This window comes from Protopterus annectens, chromosome 3.part0 (assembly GCF_019279795.1).
Source record: "Protopterus annectens isolate FY-2018-M chromosome 3.part0, PAN1.0, whole genome shotgun sequence".
NCBI classification, from domain to species: domain Eukaryota; kingdom Metazoa; phylum Chordata; order Ceratodontiformes; family Protopteridae; genus Protopterus; species Protopterus annectens.
Window position 1 is genome coordinate 1,276,598,827 of NC_056731.1, and position 25,527 is coordinate 1,276,624,353.

A 25,527-nucleotide genomic window follows, 5' to 3' on the forward strand; every position below is an offset into this window, starting at 1 on the left:
CATCCAATCATCAAGATTTTTCTTGAAGAGTGCTAATGAGGAGTTCTGTTTGATATAGATAGGTAGTTTGTTCCACAGTATGGGAAGTCTCTGGGACAGGACTCTATCCCTCCAGCATGTTCTGTTTATTGTGGTGACAAGGTTTAGGTCCCTAGAGCATGTAGCTCGGAGGGATTGGGATTTCTTTAAGTGGAGCATGTCCAACAGCTCTGGCTTTGACATAGATTTGTATGTTAGGCAGAGATCGCCTCTGAGTAGGCAATATGCAACAGAGTAAAGCTGGAGTTTTTGAGACGGTCTGTGTAGGTTATCTGTTTGAGGCTGGTAATCCTCTTTGTGAGGTATTTCTGCGGCCTTGCCAGTTGATGTAGATGTCACGTGAGGTACATACCAAAAGGGGCATTGTACTCTATATAATGGGTCTAATGAATGATGAGTAGAGGGGAATAATTATCTCTTTTTCCCTGGATGAGAAATATTTTGTGATGAGGTGTGCCACATAGAAGGACTTCCTGACTACTGTGGCAATGTGATTATCAAAGGAGAGACTATTGTCTACCTGTGTCCTAAGGTCTCTTATCACACTTTTGGTGTTAAGTAGATTACCGCCTATGTGGTAGTTTATGGGTACAGAGTTTTTACCAAAAGGGATGACAATGCACTTTTTGGCATTGAGCTTGAGGCCATGGCTTTGACACCAGGCATCTGTCTCAGTGCGGCCCTTTTGTAGGATGTCCACATCGTTAGGAGTTTCGATTACGGCTCCTAGTTTGCAGTCATCTGCGAAATCCATTAGCCAAAGACCTTCTGTATTTGCCTGTACTTCAGAGAGGTAGTTACCAAACAGGAGAGGACCCAGGACTGAACCCCGTGGTACTCCACTTGCCACTGGTCTGAAGTCAGATTTGGAGTCTGCTACTTTCACAGTGCGGGTTCTGTCAGTGAGCCAATTGGCAACCCATCTTGTGACATAGGGATTTATACCTAGTTTAGTGACTTAATCTATAATACCAGAGTGGGGGATGGTGTTGAAAGCCTTGGCGAGATCTAGACAGGCTGTGTGAACCACCTTACCCTCATCTACAGCTTTGGTGACTGCTTCAAAGAAATCTATCAGGTTTAGGAGACATGATCTGCCTTTCACAAACCCAAACTGGGTGGGGTCCAGAGTTTGGAGACTACCAATGTCTCTGTTTATAAGTTCCATGATGATACGTTCCATGGCCTTGCACACCAGACTTGTCAGGCTAATGGGGCGGGGTCCGTAGGTGGATCCCCCTTTGTGGAGTGGGATAACCGTTGCTGTGTGCCATTCAGTGGGAACAAAGCCTGAGGTGAGGCTATTATTGATTATGGTACTTAGGTGGGGTGCCAGTTCATTCCGTAGTTTGTGTAGAACGCAGCCTGCAATGCTGTCAGGTCCCATGGATGCTTATGTTCTTGGCTTTGGAGAGTGTAGTTTTTACCTGTGCAGTCATAATTACAGGAACTTTGCATTCTTCCGGTACAGAGATGGGCCCTTTAGGAGGTGAGAGGGGGGTAAAGTTAGCAGTGAACCTATCTACCAGGATATTGACAATTTCAGTTGGTTCTGTATATTTAGTGCCACTGTGCTGTAACTCAAAGTGTTGCCATTGAGATCCTTGACATAGCTATAGAATGCTCTGTGGTTGTCTTTGGAAACAGTGACGATTTTCTTTTCATAACTAGCTTTGGAGGATTTTATGACGGATCTCAGCTTCTTTCTGCGGCTGACCAGGGAGTTCCTCCAATCATGGGATTTTACTCTTTTTTGCAGCAGTTTCTTTCTTCTGTTGTAGAGTTTGTGTATGGCAGGGGACCACCAGATTGGCTTCCTTTTTTTGGAGGATAGCATCTTGGTTCTGTTAGGGATAGCACGATCCATCCACTCATGTAAGTGCTTATAAACTGCATTTGTGTAGGATTTAGCAGTCGTACTTCTATTGTCCGCCTGCATGGGTGGCATGAAGTTTGCCACTTCTGTCTTAAGAAGAGTGAAGTTAGCTTTGGAGAAATTTTTTACGGTGGTTTCCCTAATGGGGGGGTGGGGGGGATGTGGATGCCTAGGAACACCGGTCGCCCATGTTGGTAATGACCAGGTCTAGGATATTGCTGCCCCTGGTGGGGGTGTGGATAAGTTAATCCAAGGTGTTGGAATTTATGAATTCCAGAAAACGTTGAGCAAAAGAGTTGGTACATGAGTAGTTTTCCCAGTTAATGGTGGGGTAGTTGAAATTGCCCATTATTAGGGTGTTAGGTTGTACCCTAATATTTTCCAGTGTATCAAGAAATAAAGAGTGGGAATCCTGGGGCATGGTGGGGGATCTGTAGCAAGCTACAATTTGGATTGCGGTTTTGCCCAGAGTTAGTTGCACTTGGATAATCTCGGATGCATTATGCTGAGCAATTAGCCTGGAGGTGTGGATATCCTTAATGAATATGGACACGCCTCCACCTTTAGTGTTTCGGTCCAAGTTAGGTGGCCGCAAGGTGTGGTATGAATTATAGCCTGATAATGCAGGGGTGCTCTTAGAAGTCTTAAACCAGGTCTCTGTCACTGCACAGATGCCGATGTTCTCCATTTTAAGGAGTGCCTCAAGGGAGTGGATTTTGACGTTTAGATTTCTAGCACTGAGTAGCATTACCCTCAGATTTTGCTTGCTTGTACCCGTTATGGTGGTGAATTTGTCATCTGAACCTTGCCTAAATAAAGGCACTATAGGGGTGGCAAGAGCCTTAGCCAGTATCTGGAATCCCAAGGGAGACTGGTGCAGGCCATCTCTGGCAAAGCATTGTGGTCTGTCGATCATGTCATCCCAGGCAGACAGATACTGGATCCCCTTAGAATGACACCAGAAGCTTATCCAATTGTTGAAGTCAATCATTTTGTCCTTGTACTGTGGTATCATTCTGGGTGATGGCAGGATGCTACTCAGGGCTAGGGTCATACCTGCCTGGGCTACAAGATCAGAGAGCTCCTCCGTGTCTCTTTTCATGTAGTCCAGGGAGGTACATCTCAGGTCATTCACACCAACATGGACAATGACAGCATCACATTTGTACTTGTTGTGGAGTGACATGAGTGCGTGAGTGATGTGGCAGATTCTGGCACCCGACAGGCAGCTGACAGTAACTTTTTTCTTGTTTAGACTGGTGAAAGGAACATCAGTGTGCCTGACTATAGAGTCACCTATGACTAGATTGTTGGGTACGTTGTTATGCCTTATGGGCTGTGGTTAGGTGGCACATTGAGTTTGTGGGCTATGTGTCATTTGGTTTGTGTTGGAGGGGGGGGGTTGCTTGAGTTTCTGCTTTGGATGTCTCTGTTGCTTGAGCAGACGCATCATAAAATATTTGGTCTTCTGGAAAATCATTGAGGATTAGACTGCTTAAATGACGACAGACATTTTAATTTCAGACTTTATATCCTCCAGAAAAAAAACGCAAAATTCTTATTCTAGTCACTTTCCAAGTCTATCAGAACAATACTTAAAATTTACTCCTAATTTTGAGCCTCTGTTTATTATTTTTGTTTTTCCCTGATTCTTGCATAGGAGGTCAAAAGAGGAAGTGTTGTTTACCACAATCAGATGATGTCTTCACTTTACTTCGGCTACTGTTTGTTTGCGTTGGAAATATATTATTGTGCCCATAATTATTGTTAGTTTCCATTTTACCACTATTATAAATCTGATGTGAACACAAACAAAAGTGAGGCTATAATTGCTGGATACAGTTGTTGTCTCTATTTGAGAATAACCAGTTACCTGGATTTGCAGGACTGTAATAAAATCACACTAATATGCTTGTGTATAAAGCAAGTTGGAATACTTTACTGTGGCTATTTTTTATTACAGGTAGATACTTAGAGGTGTGCACATCAAGTGGCTGTAAGTAATGGATTATGATAACAGTTTAAGTGGCGGTTTAAGTTTGCTATGTTCTGAAATGTATTACAGGTTAGCAAATTTAGTTTCACTTCTTGTTGGACAGACATTCCACACTACCATTTAAAATAAACTGGAACAAATTTTGATTTACTTAAAACAAACAAAATGTAATTTAGAATAAGAAGGTGAATCAAAAAGGACGTGTATTTATGACATTAGAGTGTGGGGCCTATGGTTTGGAAACTGGAGAGGGACCAAGGTATATCTAAACCCCCACTGTCCCTAACTTCAGCATTATAAAATGAGCTTTCCTTTTACTGTCACTACTTAGCAAATGTATCCAAGGCTTAACCTTAGACTAACACCTATCCTTCCCCCAACATAGTTCTCAAGTTGTATCTCATGTTAACAAGTTATTAACTCAACTGAAAGCCTCTTATAAAATATCTTACTTGTTGACCACTGAGGTTAAGCAAGCCATTACCATAAACATACTCCTCCCCAGATTGGAATATTGCCTCCCATTAAATGCACTTCTCTCTGCAGAGACCACCTTGCTCATTCAATCAGCCAAAAACAACGTACTTAGATTCACAAACCTAGCTAACAACTGCAAGCACCATTGCACTACTCTAAGCTCAAATAGTTACCTGCTGCAGAAAGAGCGAAATTATTGCTGAATACATACATCCACAATATACTGAATGACGGTAACTGTTTGCCATTATTTCATGGGTTGTAATTCAGAAACAAAACGCACACTTTTAGAAACAGTTAAGGTATTCAGTTATGAATGCCTCCAATCACTTGGCTCATGTGAAAGCCTTTTCTCTAAAAAAAAGAACTAGCTGTCTGGAATGATCTCTGAAAACTACTAACTTTCCTCAGAGACCATATATTCAATGAAAATAAATGCAGCAGTTGTATGGACATGGGCTAATGCACTTGAGCACTACTGCATTGACTTCACTCAAACAGTGGTTCCATTCAAAATTGTTACGGTCAAGTTTGTTTAAATCGGCCTTAGGTCAGCAGGCATAATGCAATTTTTCTTTGCTAAATGTCTCGTCAGCTAAGCAGACTTAGGTAAAGTTAAGTATGGTTCTTCTTGATATGTATGACTGTTACTTTGTTCATCTTTGTAGAAATCTACTTACATAACATCATTTACCGATTATTCTAATGCAGAGTACAGAAGGGTAGCTTAACCTTACATCAATACTATTAAAACATATCTATTTCTATATTAACAAAGGATGCAGTCAAAAAGCTACACATTTTTGCTGTACAACACTTGAATTTCCATTACAGAACTGTGTGTGTTTAATACAGTGTTAAGTGTGTTAATATACTTGCTCACAAACTTTGTATTTAACCTGGATTGTATGTCCTCTATACTCATACTGAGGGATTCCTAGCAATAGGCAGAGCTTTCAAAACTTCGAAAATCATACGTCCGAGACTGTATCATCGAAGTTTAGAAAGCGCAGACATTTTGAATGGAGATTGCTGTACAGCATGGAATGGGAAATTTACCATTCTCCTCACTACAGTGCGATCTTGAAATTGGTATATTTAATTAGTAGGGAGTGTGTGGGCCACAGTCCCCACATTGGGGGTGCAGGGGGGCTTGTCCCCCTGCAAAAATGTAAAAAAAAATTTTTTATTTTTTTTAATTTTGAACTTTCAAAACTTCAATCATATGGTCTTGGCTGCATGATTTTCAAAGTTTTGAAAGTTTGATCCACTGACAGCAATCCATATTAAGACATTTCTAATGTATGCTGTCTTGCAATGAATTTTCAGCTACAGATTTTTGCAATGTTCTCAATATGCAAATTCATACCTAAGCCATGTTTTGTATATGTAACCATGGTCAACTGCTTAATGATTGGCTTGTTTTGCTTTACTGTTACCTAAACTTGTTATTGTCTGCCACTACAGCCCACAGATCCCCTCACTTCAAATACATGTACAACCTAACTACTGCCCAATTTGCACTGTGCATGTCAGATGTATCACCTTAGGGAAAATGAAGATGCATATGTCTTCAGGTCTCAATGCATTGTGTCATTAAGAGGAATGATACCATAATACAAACAGAAAACAAAAATGACTTCCAACAACTAGCTCAGAATGTACTGTCATTCAAAAGGGATCCAATGTGTGTCAGTTTAGAGGATGGCAGTCGATGGCTCCACTTGCTTTACCACGGACAACTTACACCTCTTACCTCAGGAGGCTGCTACATATTGGTAATGACACTTTCTACCCCAGAGCCTTTTTACAGTCAACCTCCTAGCACTTCCAATCTAGAAAATCCAAATCAGGCATGCTTAAACGTAGCACTGCTTAGCGTAAGAAGCCTGATCAAAAAAAAAAAAAAAAAAAAAAGCCTGACTTTGAGGCATTCCAGACTCCTCAGCACATACACATCCTCGTTGTTACCGAAACTTGGCTATACTCTAATAACACTCCCTACAGACTTGGATTCAGCTTCCATCACTCACTTATGCCCTCTGGTAAGGAAAGTGTTGCACCAGTAGGAGGATGTAGCCATATTTATCCACAATCTCTTACTCCTGCAGCAAATTCAGCAAGATAATGATCTTGAACTCCTTGTCTGTTTACAACAGGATGTCTTGAACAGTTATCATAATGCACTGCAGTGATCTTGCCAATGCAACCTGGTAGGTTATGACTGAAGCACATCGTCAGTACCTGAGAGAAATACTTATTTTAGCTTAATGTAAAAATCCTTCAAAGTGTAAATGTTATAAATCCTACTGACTAATTTAAAATGTTTGTAGAATTATTCTGCACTATGAATTTAAAATGACATTTTGGAGAGAAAATCGCAATATCAGTTACACTGTTTATAAACTAAGGTATGATGAAAATTTCAAGTCAAAGCGTTTGAAAAATGGAACATGAAGTGCATTTGTTGACATATCCAAACAGCACTTTGTAAACTGGGAATGTGACTGAAATGCTCAATAGAGCTCCTGCTTCATCTCTGAGAACAAGAAATATAACCTGCACTTCAGGTGCTAATGCCAACTGTATTGCTACTTTTAATGGGAAACCTGTATTACTGGTGGTGAAGTGAGTATACAGTAGGAAGAACAGAGGCAGTCATCCTCAAAAAAATGAACTTTTTTATATTTTGCATTCATATAAAAAGACAAAATACAAATATTTACCTTTTTTAACATACTCCAGAAATTTGGGTAGCGTGATGGCTCTGTGCCAAGATCTTTGCCTAGTAGCTACAGGTTTCAGTGCTGTCTTTCAGTCATTGTCTACACAGAGTTTTTATGTTCTCCCCATCTGTATGTTTGTATTTCCAGGTACAGCAATTTCCTCCCACCTTCCAAAAACACATCTGTTGACTAGCCACACTAAGTTTTCCATATATCTTGTCCTTGTTTTCTGGCTCATGGCTGAAAAGGATCTGTGAATCAGGCCACTTAATTTACTAACAATACTCTAAGTGCAAAATCAAGTATTAGAAGACTCGGCATACATGAATATTGGTAATATCTATGGCCTATCTGAAGTAATACAACTAATGCATTTGGGCCTGTGCATCGTGTGTGTGTGTGTTTAGTGAGTTGTTTTAATGCTGTTTTAGTGACTCGGTATGCAAAGGCTCTCATAGGTGCTGCTGAACTTTGACTTACAAAAGAGGCACTCAGGAGTTGAATCACTGCACATTTGAATATAGCTTAGACTGCGCACAGCAGTTTAATATCTACTCCCCTTTCTGTGCAATGGTTTGGTTTACTTCTATACAGCACCAATAGTTAGCCAATAGGAAAGAGTAATCAAGCAAGTCCATTTTGTAACTGATTTTAAATTCCTGCACATAGCATGTGCCAGGTAACATTAACATTCACAATCAAGCTAACTTACGATTATGAATCTGTGAATCATAGCTCTCAACCTCATAGTGCAAAAAATCTGTACAGAGCCATAAAAAAAATGGGAGGAGGAAAATGGCCCAAAACAGGGACAGAACACTGAAAGTTCACAGAATAACAGACTTTGTATTAGCATGCATTTTCTGAAAGATATATAGTATGAAATTCAAATGTCTGTCATTATATAGGACTTCAATCCCCAATGATTTGCCAGAAAACCACAAATTTTAGGAGGCAAAAATCTGAACATTTTGCGAACATCTGGACAGTTGAGACGTATAATGTGAATCAATGCTGATTTTTTTAATGTACTTACCAGACTGCTATAGAACAGTCAATTCATTCAATAAATCTGTTACACGTGGTTTGAAAGAAAATAAAACACTAGATTTCCCTTTGATAATTTTGTCAAACTGTCACCATCCATGCCTCCTGAGAAAACTGTATTTCTTTGTGCACTTTCAAGGCTTACATCTGTATGCTGCGTAATATAGATCATTGCATACTAGCAGAGGTAAAAGGTTAATCCATCAGGTGAGTTCAGAGCTGCCTAAGGCAAAGCAAATTAAAACAAATGAAAGAAGGGTATGGGAAGAATGACTGGACAGGGGCTACATGCCACATTAAGACTGACATGATTATCTATAACTCTCTATCCGTTACCCTCTGCGTATAGAGCAAACAGGATGAAAGACAGCTACTAAAAGTAAAGGTTTTGTTTTCTTAAACATCTAGCAAAGGAAACCACACACTAAACAACCCCTTTTCCAGCCACATCCTGGAGTGTATGACTGTCACAAAATTTGATTTACTGAAAGAGAATTCTGAAAATGATATAAAGCAACCAACACCACTACAGGACATTCAGTCCCATTTCTAGACCATCAGGGCCCAAGCAGGATAAAACACAGGCCAGTAGCGCTACAAATTGCTAAATGCAGAAAAATGGCCACTGTTATAACTATGTACTAAACAAAGAAAACATCTTAAAGCAGGACTACCTTAATTGCTGACACAAATCATTCTGAGTTGAATAAAAAGTAGTAGTCAAAACAAACCTTGAAATCATCAGGAATGAGAAGTCGAGATGTTCTGAGGAAGTTCAAAATGTATCGGAACATTTGTCCATCTCGATCTATGAAGTAGTGCTGTTTAAGACTGTCTAGAACTATTGGTTCTGTACCATCAAAGAGCCTCCCAATTCTGCCAAGACACAAAATAAATACAATAATATCTCGGAGAAGTCAACAACTCACAAAACAATGGCTCAGATTTATTTATGCAATAAACATATTCCAGGGTACTGCAACCTCTCAGTGTTTATTGAAAAATAAATACAGAAAGGATATGCCTCAAACAAATGAAAAATTATATATACTTCTTATTCTTCATTCTTTCAATCTGTTTTACATTAACTTCCTGCGTTGCAATACGTACTATATTCATTTGTAGATGTGAAGCAAAAATTCTGGGCAAGAGCTGTATGATACACAGATGTGCCAAACAGTAACCATTTGAATTGTCAAGACTTGCAATGCCCAGTCCTGGAATGTGGAGACAGACATGGCAGAAAATTCAGACTTAAATCAGAGACTGACATGTGATACATTCAGAGAGGCTCCTGAGGTTCCAACACAGATCCTAGCCCTTCATATTTTTTTGTCCACTTCTCCTGTCCTCTACCTGGTCCTTCCTGTCCTTTCCCTGTTTTCTGACCACATACAGCTTCTTCAGCCAGCCTGGTTGACATGGGCATCCTGAGGCAATGCAGCAATTGCCTTATGTACACTGACAAACCACTTCTTCTAGTTCAAATAAATTCATTATGTGAGAGATGCATCTATATCAAGAACCTAGAATCCAGGCTCTTTCGTTCACCAGCCAGTTCATCAGATACCAAGTCCATGTTGGTGTGAACGCCTTGAGATGTACCTCATTGGACTATATGAGGAGAGACATGACTGAGGTCTCTGATTATGTACTTCAGGCAGGTATGTCAAGCCTTAAGGAGCATTTTTACCATTGCCTAGGATGATACCTCAGCACAAAATATATGACTGACTTCAATTGGCTTAGCTTCTGGTGTCATTCAAATAGGATCCCAGTATTGGTTAGCTGGGATGACATAGTCGACAGACTTCGATACTTTGCCAGAGATAGTCATCTGTCACCCTTGGGATTTCAGTTACAGGCTAAAACTCTTGCCACCACCATAGTGTCTTTTTTAGGCAGTCACAAAAACAAAATTCCCGATGTAAAAATACCCTCTTAAAAACAACCTCAAGGTTATGCTGCTAAACTCTAGAAGTCTAAACCAGAAACTGCACTCACTGGAAGCAGTCATCACCTTGGAAGATGCTGACATATGTGCAGTCACTGAGACCTGGTTTAAGGCTGTGGAGGGCACCCCAGCTATACCACGTTACATTTACTTCCATACATTCAGGCCACAAACTGAAGGCATGAGAACTAAAGGGGGTGGTGCATCAATATTCATTAAAGATAAACACACCTCTAGATTGGTTTAACAGCATGATTCCCTTGAATTACTTCAGGTGCAACTGATTGGAGGTAAGGCCCCTCTTCAGGTCATTGCCAGCTATAGGACCCTCTCTATGAATCAGGACATCCACTCAGCCTACTTGGATCTACTTCAGTCAATCAAGATAAAACCAGACACCATGGCTTTGACTGACTTTAATTACCCATCCATTGAATGGGTAAATTATGTGTGGCCATCCCTAGTGAGATCTGACCACAAATCAGTCTCGCTAGAAGTAACTATAACACAAGACTCCCTTAGCAACAACTGGACTAAAAAACGTCTCTAGGGCCAATTACAACCTGTTACATGACAGCATAAATAGCCCCTCCCCCCACTTATGGAACAAAGAGCTATGCTGAGTTATACACCAATCCTTTATACGAGTACCTGCACAACTGTAATGACTCTGCCATACCTGACAGAACCAAAGTAAGCGCTTCAAGGAAAAACAAACATGCCCGGTGGACAACTGCCATTAAGAGGCTATACAACAGTAAAAAGAATTGTTGTCTAAGAGTAGGAAGGAACAATCTCTAAACTGGAAACACTCCCTCCTCAATTTAAACAAACACATAAGACTTCTAGTGAAGTCCTCCAAAGCCAACTACAAATCCAAATCAGCTTTCCTAACTAAGGATAACCACAAGGTGCTTCTTTAGTTACATCCATAACCTCAAAGGTAAGGCCCAAATTTGCAATGAACTCGTAGTTAATGGTACTACATATACAGAACCTGTGGATACAGCAAACCTGCTGGCTGACAGGTTCAGTGAAAACTTCAGTCCCCTGTCTCTGCCACATATCATCTCTAACACCTGTCCCCCACCTAGTATCTCTGAGGAGCAGGTTTTAAACGCTCTCTCCAAGGCCAAAAATACAGCCTCTATGGGACCAGACAACATCTCTGGCTGTGTTCTACATGGGTTAAAATAGGAATTAGCATCACCACTGGGAACACTTTTCAATCACAGCCCAGTACTGGCTTTGTCCCAGTGGAATGGAAAACAGCTACCATCACCTTTTTTCACAAAGGGGGTGCATCCATGGACCCCAGGAATTGCAGACCCATTAGCCTGACCAGCCTTATCTGCAAGGCCATGGAACGAATCATCATGGACCTTATTAACAAAGATACAGGAAATTTCCAAATGCACGACCCCACACAGTATGGCTTTCTCAAAGGGAGATCATGTCTGTTAAACTTGGTGGACTTCTTCGAGACAGTCACTAAAGTCCTAGATGAAGGCAAATCTATGCATGCAGCCTGCCTAGACTTAGCCAAGGCCTTTGACACAATCCCCCACTCAAGCATCATTGACAAACTCAACCAGATGGGTATCAACCCATATATTGTTAGGTGGGTTGCAAACTGGCACACTGACAGAACTCATAGAGGCAAAATAGGGGACTCCACCTCCTCCAGCAGACCAGTAACCAGTAGTGTTCCATACGGATCAGTTCTGGGACCCCTACTCTTCAGAATCTACTTCTCCGAAGTACAGGCTAAAACTAAAGGCTAAAGGACTGTGGCTAACAAAGTCTGCGGATGACTGCAAACTGGGAGCGATCATTGAAGCTCCTAGCAATTTTGACATGCTTCATGAAGGTCTTACACAAACTAGTGACTGGTGCCAAAGTCATGGTCTTACACTTAATGCAAAAAAATGCATCATCATCCCCTTTGGCAAGGGTGTGCTCCTGCAAACTACCACATCAATAGCAATACCATAGACACACAGTCAGTAGTGAGAGATCTGGGCACACAGGTCGACAGCAACCTTAACTTCCATCACCATGTCTCCACAGTAGTAAGAAGGGCATTTTAAACTGCTAGTCTCATAAGTAAGGGCACTGCCTCCAGAAAAAAGAGGTACTTTTCCCCCATCAAGCCAATAATAAAGTACACCTTTCCCTTTGGTATGTTCCCTTTCCAAATACCTGCAGCAATTGGACAGACCACAAAGGTTCCTTGCAAAGGAAATTCAGGGTCTTCAAGATCTATCTTATACGGACAGACTGAAATCATTGTCACTTTACTCTGTAGTACAGGCTGAGCAGAAGGGACCTGTGCCTTGCATATAGAGCAATCTCTGACCCAGCATTAATGGAAATGCTGCATATCGCAAGTCAAATGGCACACTGGCCACTCAAGCAAAGGATCTTAACCTGGTATGTGACATCAACAGAACTTGCTGCAATGAGAGATTTGTCTCACAGAGGTTGCCCCACCTTTGGAACAAGCCTCCTATTCATGTTAAACAAAGCCCCTTATTGGCACTATTTAAGCGCAATTTGGACAACTAGATGGGTAAACGGAAATTCACCCTGGAGGTTCCACCTGTATCCCTCTTGGAGAGGGGCGAGAGGTGCTGATTTTGGTGTCTACTTGAACCAGACACCCTTGGGAACATGGGTTGAACTTGGCTAGGCTTATAAGGGCACTGTTGGCTGTTAGCCGAGTAACCTCCTATGATGCTATGACTGTCATTTCCTGGAATATTCTCTTTTCTCTAAGGTATGGTGATCTCAGGGCTGGTATGTACAAGTTCAGGGTTGTGGGGGAGTGCAGAGGGCTTGCCCCACTTGTAGGAAAAAAGCAATGTTCATCATTCTCTCTTCTATATATTCAGTCTTTTTTTCAGCACTGTGGGACTCAGGATTGCCAGGTCCCAACATTTCAAAAAGGAGCTGAAATAGACTGCTGATGAGTACGAGGTGGAGGAAGAAGATGCTGTCACACTACAGTTATACACAATTGGCCTCCGGACCTTTCATTTAGCTTATGTTACAACTATTTTTTTTTTCTTTTACCATTTCTATATCAGAAGCTTTACTCCAATTTCATTCAAAAGCTGAGTAAATCTGCATGCATAACTAAATTCACTATACAATATATTCATTTGCCTACAAGTCAGACTTACTTCCAATGTACTGCTAACATGGAGAACCTCTCCATTATACTTGAGTGTAGTAATGACTACAACCTTCCCCTGAAGCAACTTTTAAATGAATGGTATGCCCCTTCCTACTTGAACCTGCTGAATCCTGCTGCATGTGCAAGGCTCAAATCAAAGCAATTACTTGTTACAACAGATTACGGAATGTTAAGCCACTAGGGCAACTATAGTATCCTTGTAAAAACAGACAAATTATAACTGTGTCCTTCTCATGTAGTGCTTAATATGTTCCCTCTATGCGGTTTTCTCTTTCGGGCCAATTGCTTTTTTTAAATGTATTTTATTTATTCATTTATATCCTGTTGCTCGAGTTAGGCCTTGTGAGCAAAGCCCATTTTCATTGGGGTCGCTCCCGCAGTATATGCTGACAAATAACAATCATAGTAATAAAAAAATAAGTTTTGTACTCACCATAACATTCCATCTGAGTAGTTGCACTTCATTTATCTTCAACCTGTGGGAATACGGATCCAAGCCAGCAAAAATTACTAGCATCAGCTCCGAGCTCCAGACTCCTCCCCTTACCCATAATACGCCTCCACTGCCTTCCATCCCCAGATCGAGTTTGCAGAACTTATACTTAGAATCCGACTTGATAACATACTTGTGACCTATTCTACAGCCCATAGGCTGAACATGTGCCAAGGTCCGGGGGAAGGAGGGAGGGACGGTTGAAGACAAATGAAGTACTACTCAGATAGAACATTATGATGAGTACATAACTTCTTTATCTGAAGTAGTTTACTTTATTTGGTGTTCAACCTGTGGGACAGAGTCCCCAGCTACTAAACTCCTGGGAGGCCCTCATGGAAGGATATTCCGGAGCACTGCGGAGCCAAAGGATGCTCTCCTTCTAGATGTCAAATCCAATTTGTAATGGGAATTAAACGTGCGAGAGGAGGACTGAGTAGCTGCTGAGCAAATGTCATCCAAAGACACCCTAGACCAGAAAGCTGCAGACTTAGCCATGGACCTAGTGGAATGAGCTGTAACCTGACCTGGAGGAGACATGCCTTTGTCCTTATAGACCTGCAGGATGCATGAAGAAATCCATCTAGCTTTAGTGACCTTGGAAATAGGTTTGCCCAAAAAGGGTCTACAGAATGAAACAAACAATCAGATTTACGAACATTTTTTGTCCTGTGTAAATAGAATCGTAAATGTCTATGAACATCCAACATGTGTAGTTTGTATTCGATCCTGTTGGTAAAATTGGGAAAGAACACAGGCAAATTTATAGTCTGAGTGATACTGACTGGTGACGCCACCTTAGGAAGTAAAGATGGGTTGGTTCGAAGGGAAACTATCTTTAAGAAAATCATGTACGGGAATTTTATGGATAAGGCCTGTAGTTCCAAAATCCTTCTAGCAGAGGTAATCGCCACCAAAAAAGCTTTTTTCCACGATAGAAATTTTAGATCTGCAGTAGCGGCAGGCTCCAAAGGCGGAGTGACCAGAGCTTGGAGAACCATACAAAGGTCCTACAGGGGGGACAGGATCTTTGACCAGGGGCATAGCAAAAAAGTGCCTTTAATAAAGGCTTTACATAGTCTAGAAGATGCCAAGGATGCAGAATTCTCACCCACATGAAAATGAGAAATGGCAGCCAACTGAACTTTGACAGTAGAAGAACTAGCTCCATGCTGGAAAATATCAGCTAGAAAATCAAGAATGGTGGAAATAGGAGCCGTAAAACGATCTAAACTCCTCTGAGAGGCCCAGAAAGAAAAACATTTCCATTTGCTGCGATAAATCTTTCTGGTAGAAGACTTATGAGCAGCTACCAAAATAGACTTAACTGAGGTGGAAAGTCCGGGAGTCCTAGCAATCACGGGAACTGGAGCAGCCAAGCCATGAGCTTCAGGCTGTCCAGACACGGATGAGGCACCCCCGATGGGTGTGAAATCAGATCCTGAATGGGATCTAGGATCCAAGGTGGAGCCAGAAGGTGAGACCAAAGGAAGGGAAACCATACCTGATGAAGCCAGAATGGAGCAATGAGGATTACCTTGCTCCCCAGTCGACAAGCTTTCTGCAGAAACCTCAGGATGAGAGGAACTGGTGGGTAAGCATACAGAAGACCAGGAGGACAAGCATGGGTTCAGAGCAAAAACCTGCTGCACTTCGCGTTGGAAAGAGATGCGAAGAAATCGTAGCAAGGTTGACCCCACTCGCTGAAGATCTGTTCCGCTACTGATAGATTCAGAGACCACTCATAAGGCATCAGAATGGTCCAACTTAGCCTATCTACTAGAATGTTGGACTGTCTCGGAATGTGCGTTTCGATGAGAAAGCGACCGGTGGAGATCGCCCATTCCCACATTCTCATGGCCTCGCGACAAAGGGGATAAGATCTGGTCTCTCCCTGTTTATTGATATACCAGACTACTGACATGTTGTCTGACTGAATGGCAATCGTCCCCAGAGGAAGAAAGGCATGAAGAGCATGCAACACTAGAAGGACCGCCCTCATCTCTAGGACACTGATATGCAAGCTAGTCTCTAAGTGGGACCACAGGCCTTGGACTGCCATGCCCGAACAATGACCCCCCCACCCAAGTTGGAGGCATCCGTGGCCACTGTGGTTTGGGCCCGGGCTGGAACAAAGGATCGTCCCTCCAAAATGTCCGGAGAGCTCATCCACCATATGAGGGATGACCGACACACTTGACTCAGGTGGATAGGATAGGTTAGTGGTAAATCCAACAGGGACCTCTGAACCGTTAGAGTCCACTGAAGAATCCGCATGTGTAGCCGAGCACATGGAAGGAGAGTTATGGTTGCTGCAATCGAGCATAGGGCTCTCAACACTGATTTCGCTGTCAGGAGGTGAAAACAGTAAATTAGGGAGACATGCAGCCTGAGGTTTTGAACTCTCTCCAAGGTCAGGAACACTTTGCAATGTTGTGTGTCTATCCTGGCACCAATGTAATCTATCACCTGTACAGGCTCTAGTAGAGACTTGACTGTGTTGATTGTGATACTCAAACTCAGGGCAAGTGTCAGAAAATAATCCCTGGTTTGGGAAAGTAGACACTTGGTGGGAGCAGTGAGGAGCCAATCGTCCAGATACGGATAGACCTGAATCCCCTTAAGCCTCAGGTGAGCCGCTACAACCGCCATCACTTTGATAAATATCCTAGGGGCTGTGGTGAGACCAAAGGGTAGGGCTCAAAATTGAAAATGAATGGCCCCAAGCCAGAAGCGGAGGAACCTCCTGGAGCTTTTATGCATTTTTATGTGATAGCAAGCATCCTGGAGATCTAACGAGCCTATCCAGTCGCTCTCTTGCAGGTACGGCATGATGGACTGTAGTGTGACCATCCAGAACTTTTCTTTGGCAACTGACAGGTTCAGGGTAGAGAGGCCCAGGATGGGCCTTAAGTCCCCCATTTTCTTTGGCACCAAAAAGAACATGGAGTAGAACCCCGATCTGGACTGATCGGGGGGACGGTTTGGATGGCTCGTTTTCCTAGCAGCTTGGAAATTTCCTGTGCTGCTGCCTCCCTTTGCGTGGGTGGAATGTCTGGGAGGTGTTTGGGAGGTATGGGGGAACCAACGAAGGGGACAGAATATCCTCTGGATATGACTTGAAGCACCCAGCGGTCCATTGTTATGGACTCCCATGCCATTGGATGCAAGGACAATTGTCCCCCGATTGCCTTCAGAGTAGAGCAGCCAGGCAACCCCTCAGGGTTGCTGCCCTGGTCTGTTCGAGAATGGTTCTCAAGACCCAAAGTTTTATGGACCCCTTTGGCCTCTGGGCCGGCGTCCATTCTGTCCTCCTCTGCCTCTAGGGGAAGAAGTGTCCTGGGAATACTGAGACTTCTGGAACCACATCTTCTTTTACCCTCGCTGGTTCTGGGAAAAGGATCTTTGGGGGTTAGAGAAGTAGATCCCGACGGCAGACAGTGTCTTCCCATCCTTCTCACTCTGGACTAGTGTCTCCTTGATGGTCTTTCAGAAAAAGGTCGAGCCATCATACGGGGCATTGGCAAAGGATGCCTTAAAGGGTTCGGTGAATTGCCACAACATGTGCCACGCGTTATGCCTCATGGACACGCCGGACTCAGCCGTTCCTTCTGTAGCATGGGAGAGAAGTTGCATGGACGTATTTGATACTGCTCTGAGTGGCCATTTTCGTGCAGAATGAAGCCTTGTCCTCCTGCGACATGGACTTGGGTGGAGACTCCTCCAGCTCCTTCACTAGGTCGCGTTAGAGTCTCGTGACATGGGCCAAGTAGTTCAGTGCTCTTATAGAAAAGGTAGCTGAAGCATACACCTACTTCCCTAGGCGGTCCATCATCCGTGACTCTCTGTCAGGAGGGTGGACCAAGGGACTTTCCTGAGATAGTTCCTTCTTTGTGGCTGCTGCTACCACCATGGCGTCCACTGGACAGTCCTTGTTCCAGGAAGGCCTGTCAATAGGGGGACTCAGAACCTTATCGGGGTGCTTGGGGATTGGCTCCATGAAATCTGGTTCCTTCCACGTCCGCGAGGTGATCAAATCCACTAAAGGATAGATGGGACGGGACACCCAAGACATAAATGGGCCCGTGCCGAAAGCCTCCAGAAACACAGACTCATCAGAGGAGGGCTTGGGGGCAGACCAACCTCCCAGCTGATGCAGGATCTCCATGATGTCTCCAAAGGAGACATCGTTGGGAGGTGATCTTGAGGAGCCCTCCCATATCATCTAAATCTGTGTCCTCAGTTAGAGACTCAGGGGAGTCCAAGTGCCTCCTCTTGCACATATGCTTGTGAGGCACATCTCCCATGGGGCTCTCCAGGGAGCACTAGCAAGCCAGCTGTTCCTCTGGGGGAACTGTCCAGGGATCTTCGGGCACAGGTTGTCCTGCTGGTAAGACAATGGGGACCGTAGACAGATCCGAGGGGGTCTGGGCGGAGTCCAAGGGGGCAGTCAGGGGCTTCGATCCGATGGAGAGGTCCCGTTCTACCACATTGAACACTGAAGGAGAGCAGACCCCCTAGCTAATAAGGAGGCCGGTCTCCCCGGATCCGAAGCGAGAATCGGAGCTGGATCTCAAGTGGATGGAGCTCCAAGGGATGGGAACCTGGCCGAAAACATTGGAGCCGATGGAAAAGGTTCCACTCCCTTGGATCTGACACCCAGACTCTGGCTCCGAGAGTGGCTCGGATCTGAAATGCTTGGATCCAAGATGCGGCAGCTGTCGGCATCAAGGACGCAAGGACCGTTTGTGCCAACCCCCTGACCAAAGCCAACCTTGGATCTGAGAATTCTGAAGCCGAAGGTCGGATCAGGGAAGGAGAAATGGGCTGAAAAAAGGGAATTGAGCTCCCCCCTCCTGAGGAAGGGGGCTGGCAAGACCGCCATCTGGATCGGTGTACGGATAAAGCGCCTCATTATCTTATCCAGATCCATGTCTGATAAAGAACGGGTCGACTGAGACGAGGCCACGGATTCTGACCTGACTGGTCGGGGAACCGAAGCACGGGAGACTGAACGTGCCTCCTCAGTCTCCAGAGAGGACCTCAGAGACTGGAGCCGAGTGGAGTCACGGGTCCGTGCAGACTTGCTCAGGGACAAGAGGTCCGAGGACCTCTTCCTCTTTTCCTTCATATTCGACTCTCTCTCCCACTCTCTACCTCTCCTCTGCTCCACTACCACAGGCTTACATGCAGGAGTTTGAGTCCCAGCCTGGGAGGGAGGGGAAGCCAGTGGGAGAGGAGCAGGAGAGGCAGCCACAGCAGCCACTGTGACTGAAGCTGAAGACGAAGAAGGAGGATCAGTGGCAAGCAGAAGACCTTTGAGGGTCAACTTGGACTTTCTATCCTTCAAAGCTCAGGGATTGAACCCCGCACAAATGGAGCACTCCACATTAAGGTGGGCCACACCTAAGCACAACACACACAGAGTGTGGACATCCACTGGGGAGAGCTTATGGCTACACTCGTGCAGTGCTTAAAGATAAGCTTTTCAGCCATACTATCAAACAAAAAGCCTTAAAAAAAGAGAGACACACCAAAAACTTTCTTTCTTTAGACTAATAACACACCCACTCACCACACTGGACTGAACAGGGGGGGGGGGCACCACAGAAAAACTACTCTAAACTAACTACAACTACAAATCTACACTCGACGCCAAAGTGATGGGAGGGGAGAAGGGGTACCTATACTAGCCTGAAATGGCTAAAAGTAACAGAAAATTTAGAAAAACTTACAATTAGAATCACCCTGCTAGCTAGAGCTCTAGAGACACGGTGTTTTACAAATAGCAGCAAATAGGATCTGGGGATGGAAGGCAGTGGAGGTGTATTATGGGTAAGGGGAGGAGTCTGGAGCTCGGAGCTGTTGTTAGTAATTTTTGCCGGCTCGGATCCGATATGGATCTGTATTCCCACGGGCTGAAGACCAAATGAAGTAAACTACTTCAGATCAATAACTTCAAACTTTTGAAAGTCAAAAAACAAACCACAATCCAAAAATCGGCCTCGGTTGCAGCAAGATGAAGAAAGATAAAAAATTTCAAATAAGCAACTAAGAAGTGCTTACAGAAAGAACTTTAATTTAACAAATAAAAATAAATCAGATATATCCAGTGAATCAAGCGCTTTCGTCTCCAACTTCAGATCAATGTACAACCATGTACTACCTATGAAAGAAAAATTAAACATCCAAAGCAAAATACTTAAAACACTTCCCCTATTAATTTCAAGCATTTAACTCAATGAGAACTCAACTCACTGAGTTCAGTTGGTTGGGATTCAACCAGCCACATAAAAAAATAAGTGCTTTTTGTAGGGGGAAAATTTTCCTACGTTGTACATTAACTGCAAAGATCAACTCAAACAAATAGTACCTCATCCAGTTGAATCTGAATGAAGTGTTGTAAAACCTATTTAAACCTATTACTATTACCATATGGAAATAATGCGTCTTCAATGAACATTCCAAGCATATGGATGAAAAATAAAACAACACACAGTGTTGTACACTAGTACACTAGTATTTCCAGACATAAACAACTTGTTATATACTGGAGAAATGGATATTAAAAAATTCACCTTAAAATGTTTTGTCACAATTTTGTGACTTCCCTGTTACACCACCGTATGTGGTATACAAAGTGCTGATTTGCATACTCATTATATCTGCGCTTTCTTTTTTAAGCACTTAAAAAAACTTCTTAAAATTCATTTTCCCCATGTTGATGCCACTGAGGTTTAATATTAATATTTATTTTTTAGCTACAGTGACCAACTGAGGGGAAAAAATGAAAGACTCAAGTTGCATATGCACAAAGAGGCATCTATTAAAGTCTATGGACAATCACCTTACATCAGTGGTGCACAACATCCGGCCCTGGGGCCAAATCCAGCCCTCAAAGCAACACCATCTAGCCCCCAGAGAGTAACTAAACATTTTTTAAAAAGTGAAAAAATGCTATGCCTTACTCCAGTCATGTAAACTTTCCAGCACATGCTTACTTACCTAACTGACTGCAGTTGTGTACACATCTAATTTTAGCTGCGGAAGTAACTATTCTTTGTTATTTATAACTTGCAGTCTTTAAACAGTAGTAACTTTCTGCAAGAGTTTGTAGTAAGTCATGGCTGCAAGCCAGAATAAAGTTAAACGCAAAGTTAATGTAGAAAACGGGCAATTTCACGACTGTTGTCTTAAGTAAAAATGCCAGTCACATGTACCTACTGTTAACTCGTAACAACTTACTGTTTTGAGGTGGCCCGCAGATGCATTAAGAATTTGTGTAGTGGCCCTTCCCACAAAAAGGTTGTGCACCACTGCCTTACATGATGTTAGGCAGAGAAATACTAAACTTATTTGGGTCCTGGATTTAGTAAAAAAATTACAAAACTTTTCATCAAAAAAGTGCCCAAATAAATAGAGATACACATGAGTAAACTGCATTGTGGGATTTAACTCACCAGATGCTGCAATGCAGTCATGTATTGTGACAAAACACAGTGAAGTAAAGCAAAGGTCAAGAAATTAATCTTGACATGCACTTTGATAACACGTGAGTACTTGGTTATGACTGAAGTGTGATCACAGTTTTTAGTAGACGGACATTTGGCTGCCTTAATGCACTGCCAGTTACCAAGTGAAAAAAGCATTGGAAAACAAAGAGTTTTTATAGCTTTGAAATTTGTAAGGCACTACCGTTATGCAGATAATGGTCAGAAGTACACCTCTGATCAACCAAGATCTTTAAAAGATGTTAATACTTTTCCTCTGGCACATATGACAGATTTTAGAGCTGCCCATACTTTTGATGCTGTTTGGTGGCAACTGCCATGTGAGCTGCAGGTTGAAACTAGAATATAAAAGCGGTGAAAGATGTACAGCAATAGTTGTAATGAACCTTTTTTTTTTTTTTTTTTACATCAGAAAGTCCACAACAATCTCATATTTTTGATTTTGGAGCACAAGGTCAGCAAACTATGCGTACTACAGTGAGAAAGTACAGTTTTGTACCTACCATAAATGTAGATGTCCGATAGGCATGCATCTGCAGTCCTTACAAATGGGTTGTCCTGTCGTCAGGCAGCCCTTCGGTCGGCCGGATTCCAAAGTCTGGGTCTGGCCTCGGCTGGTGTCGCACTTCACCTGACGTCATAGCTGCAGTTCTTCGGGTATAAAGGCATCAGCCGACGCCATTTTCCTCAGTGTTTCTTGCCCCAGATGCCAGGTGCCCTCTAGGAAGGCTAAATTTGGATAAATGCAAATGGTTCCAAATAGTAGAGAGCAAACAAAAATAAGCATGTATGTACATATATACAAACAAATGCACCATAATAGATTCCCCCAGCAAGCTACAAGATGGGCAAATACCCTAGGAGTACCACAGAGGGGAAGGAGGGTGGGTAATCCTGACTGCAGATGCATGCCTATCGGACATCTACATTTATGGTAGGTACAAAACTGTACTATGTCCTTCAAGGATGCATCTGCAGTCCTTACAAATGGGTAGAATACCATAGCCAAACTGGGGGAGGAGGAGAAATAAGATTATGGTGTAGTTAAGATCCCTTGCAAAACAGCAGTGGCAAAACCTGCTCAGGATCAGGATTATAAAGGTAAATTATAATGCTTGGCAAATGTATGCACGGAGCTCCAAGTAGCAGCCTCTAAAATGTCCTTGGTAGCCACTCCTCGTAAGAAAGCTGTGGTAGTGGCTGTAGCCCTTGTAGAGTGAGGCCTGATGTTTTCTGGAGTTTTCTTCCCATGGTAGGAGTAACAAAATCTAATGCAATTTCCTATCCACTTAGAGATTGTCTGTTTTGAAATTGCTTTTCCTTCCATTCCTGTCGCATATGCTACCAGTAGCTGGTCAGTCTTTCTATTGCTCTTGTTCTTGTCCAGGTAGTAGCGTAATTGTCTATGTACATCCAAGGTATGCAACAGTCTTTCTCCCCTGTTCTGTGGGTTGGGGAAGAATGTTGGTAGGTGGATAGCTTGATTTAAAGATACCCTGGAGACCACCTTTGGCATAAAAGAAGGATTAGTTCTCATGGACACTCTATCTTGATGGAAGATCAGGAAGGGCTGTACTGCCATTAATGCCTGTAGCTCAGATACCCTTCTTGCTGAAGTGATTGCAAGCAGGAAAGCAGTTTTCCATGATAAGTACTGTAATTCTGCTGTTGCTGCTGGCTCGAAGGAGGGAGTGTCAACTTTTCTAGCACAAAGTTCAAGTCCCATGCTGGCAATGGTGGCTTCCTAGGTGGCTTTACATTTTAATCCCTCTCAGAAACTGCCTGAGCAGAGGATGTGAGAAGACTGGAGGATCCAAGTTGTATTCTGCTGAAATAGCTGATGCATGAATCTTAATGGAAGAATAGGACAGGCCGTTGTGGAAGAGCTCTGCCAAGTATTCCAGGATGTTAGCTATGTTTACCAGTGACACATTCTTTCCTTTTGCAGTACTCCAAATGAGATATCTTTTCCATTTTGCTGAATAATTTTTTCTTGTTGAGGGTCTGCGAGCCTCCAAGATAATGTCTTTAACCCTTTGAGATAAATCTGGGTTATTTGGTCTTATGCAATGTTCCAGGCAGCCAGCTGCATTGCTTTCAGGTTTGGATGCAGGGTTTTGAAGTTGTTCTGTGTTAACAGCAAGGGAACTAGGGGCAGAGGCCATATTTGTTCCCGAGACATGCTCCTCAGTAATGGGTACCAATGTTGCCTTGGCCAGACTGGAGCTATCAGGATGATCCTTGGACGGTCTTCTTTCTTCAATAGCACCTTGTGCATCAAAGGAAGAGGTGAGAATGCATATGCTGTCAGGTTTTTCCAACTGAAAGATAGGGAGTCCACTTTCCAAGCAAGTGGGTGGCACGTCCTTGTGCAGAATTTTTTCAGTTGGTGATTGTGTGGGGATGCAAATAAGTCTATTTCTGGTAGTCCCCATTTCCCTGTAATGGTTTTGAAGATGTCCGGATGCAGCATCCATTCGTGGGCATCCGTGGTAGTTCTGCTTAGGATGTCTGCTAGTATATTTTCTTTTCCTGGCACAAAAATTGTTTGAAGCTGAATGTTGAAGCTCACTGCCACATTCCAGAGGTCCATTGCCATCCAGCATAGAGGGTATGAATGTGTGCCTCCCTGTTTGTTGATGTACCACATAACTGTGGTGTTGTCCGTCCTTATCAGCAGTTGACCCTGTCGAAGAAATGGTCTGAATGTCTGAATTGCCAGTTTTACTGCCAGCATTTCCTTTTGATTTATGTGTAGGTGCAGCTGGTCTTGAGTCCATAAGCCTTGTATGCACTTGTCCAGCATGTGCGCCCCCCAACCGAGGTCTGAGGCGTCTATTGTGATGATCTGGCTTGGTTGAGTGCTGTGGAAGGGCAGTCCCTTGTTTGATTGACAGGCCTGAGCCCACCATTGGAATTCTTGTTTCAGGCATGGAATTATTGGAATCTGGGTTTCTAGGCTGTGCTTGTGCTGAGACCATAAATTCCTTAGGTACCACTGTAACTTCCTCATATGTAGTCTGGCATGTGGAATCAATATTATGCAGGATGCCATGTAACCGAGAGCTTGCAGGACTTTTCTTGCTGTTAGCTGGTTCTGCTTTGTTAATGCCATGAAGTAGAGAGGGAGTTGCTCCTGTTTTTCTACTGTCAGGAATGCCATTTGTTTTGATGTGTCCAAATCTGCACCCAAGAAGGTTATCCTTTGGGATGGTATCAGCCTTGACTTTTTTATATTGACTGTGTATCCCAGGGCTTGTAGTAGATGAATGACCCTTTCCAAATCTTTTTTTAATTTGTTTTTGTTGTCCGCTTGTAACAGGCAGTCATCCAGGTAAGGATAAATTTGAATTCCCTGAAGCCTGCAATGAGCAATTACTGATGCCAGGCATTTCGTAAATACTCTGGGCACAGTAGATAAGCCAAAGGGCCATGCTGAGAATTGATAATGCTCTGATCCTGCAAGAAATCTGAGGTATCTTCTGCAATTTGGTCATATGGGGACGTGCAGGTATGCCTCCTTGAGATCTAGAGTTACCAGCCAAGACTCCTTGCCCAGCATGGGAAGAAGCTGCTGTAGGGTCAGCATTTTGAATTTTGGAACAATGAGGTATGTGTTTAAAGCGGACAGGTCGAGAATAGGTCTCCATTGGTTTTCTTTTCTTGGTACCAGGAAGAGTCTGGAGTAAAATCCTTGTCCTTGTTCCATAGATGGTACCCTTTCTATAGCTCTCATCCTTAGTAAGTGAGTTATTTGTTCTAGAGCTTTTGTCTTCTGATTTGGAGGTAGGTTTGGCATTCCTCTCTTCCTTGGTAGAGTATGGAAGTGAAACCTGTAACCTTGGTCTATTGTCTGTAAAATCCATTTGTCTCCTGTGATGTAATGCCAGTTTACTGAAAATAAGGCTAGCTTCCCGCCTAAGGGTGCTTCTAGTTGTTCCCTGGTAGGCGGTGCCAGAGCCAAGTCACTGTGATTGTCCTGTGGAAGTGGTGGTGGCTGGATCTGTGGCTGTACCTCGCTGGTTGTTAGCCTGCCACTGACGTCCCCTGTAGGCACCTCTGGATTGACCCCTGCCTCTTGAGCGCCTATTCCTGCCTCTCGGAGCTCTGGAGGTGTCTGGAAAGGACCAGTTCTTGGAAGGCCAGTTCCTGCTAAACCTTGGAGGCTGGACCTGCAAGAAATCCTTGACTGCCTGAACAGATTTTGCT

The 25,527-nt window shown here is 43.2% G+C and overlaps 1 protein-coding gene across 5 annotated transcripts in view; it reads right to left on the reverse strand.

The window, feature by feature from the left end:
- Positions 1-25,527, reverse strand: part of KCTD1 (potassium channel tetramerization domain containing 1) — a 643,332-nt gene that overhangs the window by 71,198 nt on the left and 546,607 nt on the right. For all 5 annotated transcript variants that reach the window (XM_044065435.1, XM_044065436.1, XM_044065437.1 and 2 more), the window contains one exon: positions 8,893-9,037. In XM_044065435.1, the coding sequence (XP_043921370.1) occupies positions 8,893-9,037 (145 nt within the window). The remainder of the gene's footprint in view (positions 1-8,892; positions 9,038-25,527) is intronic.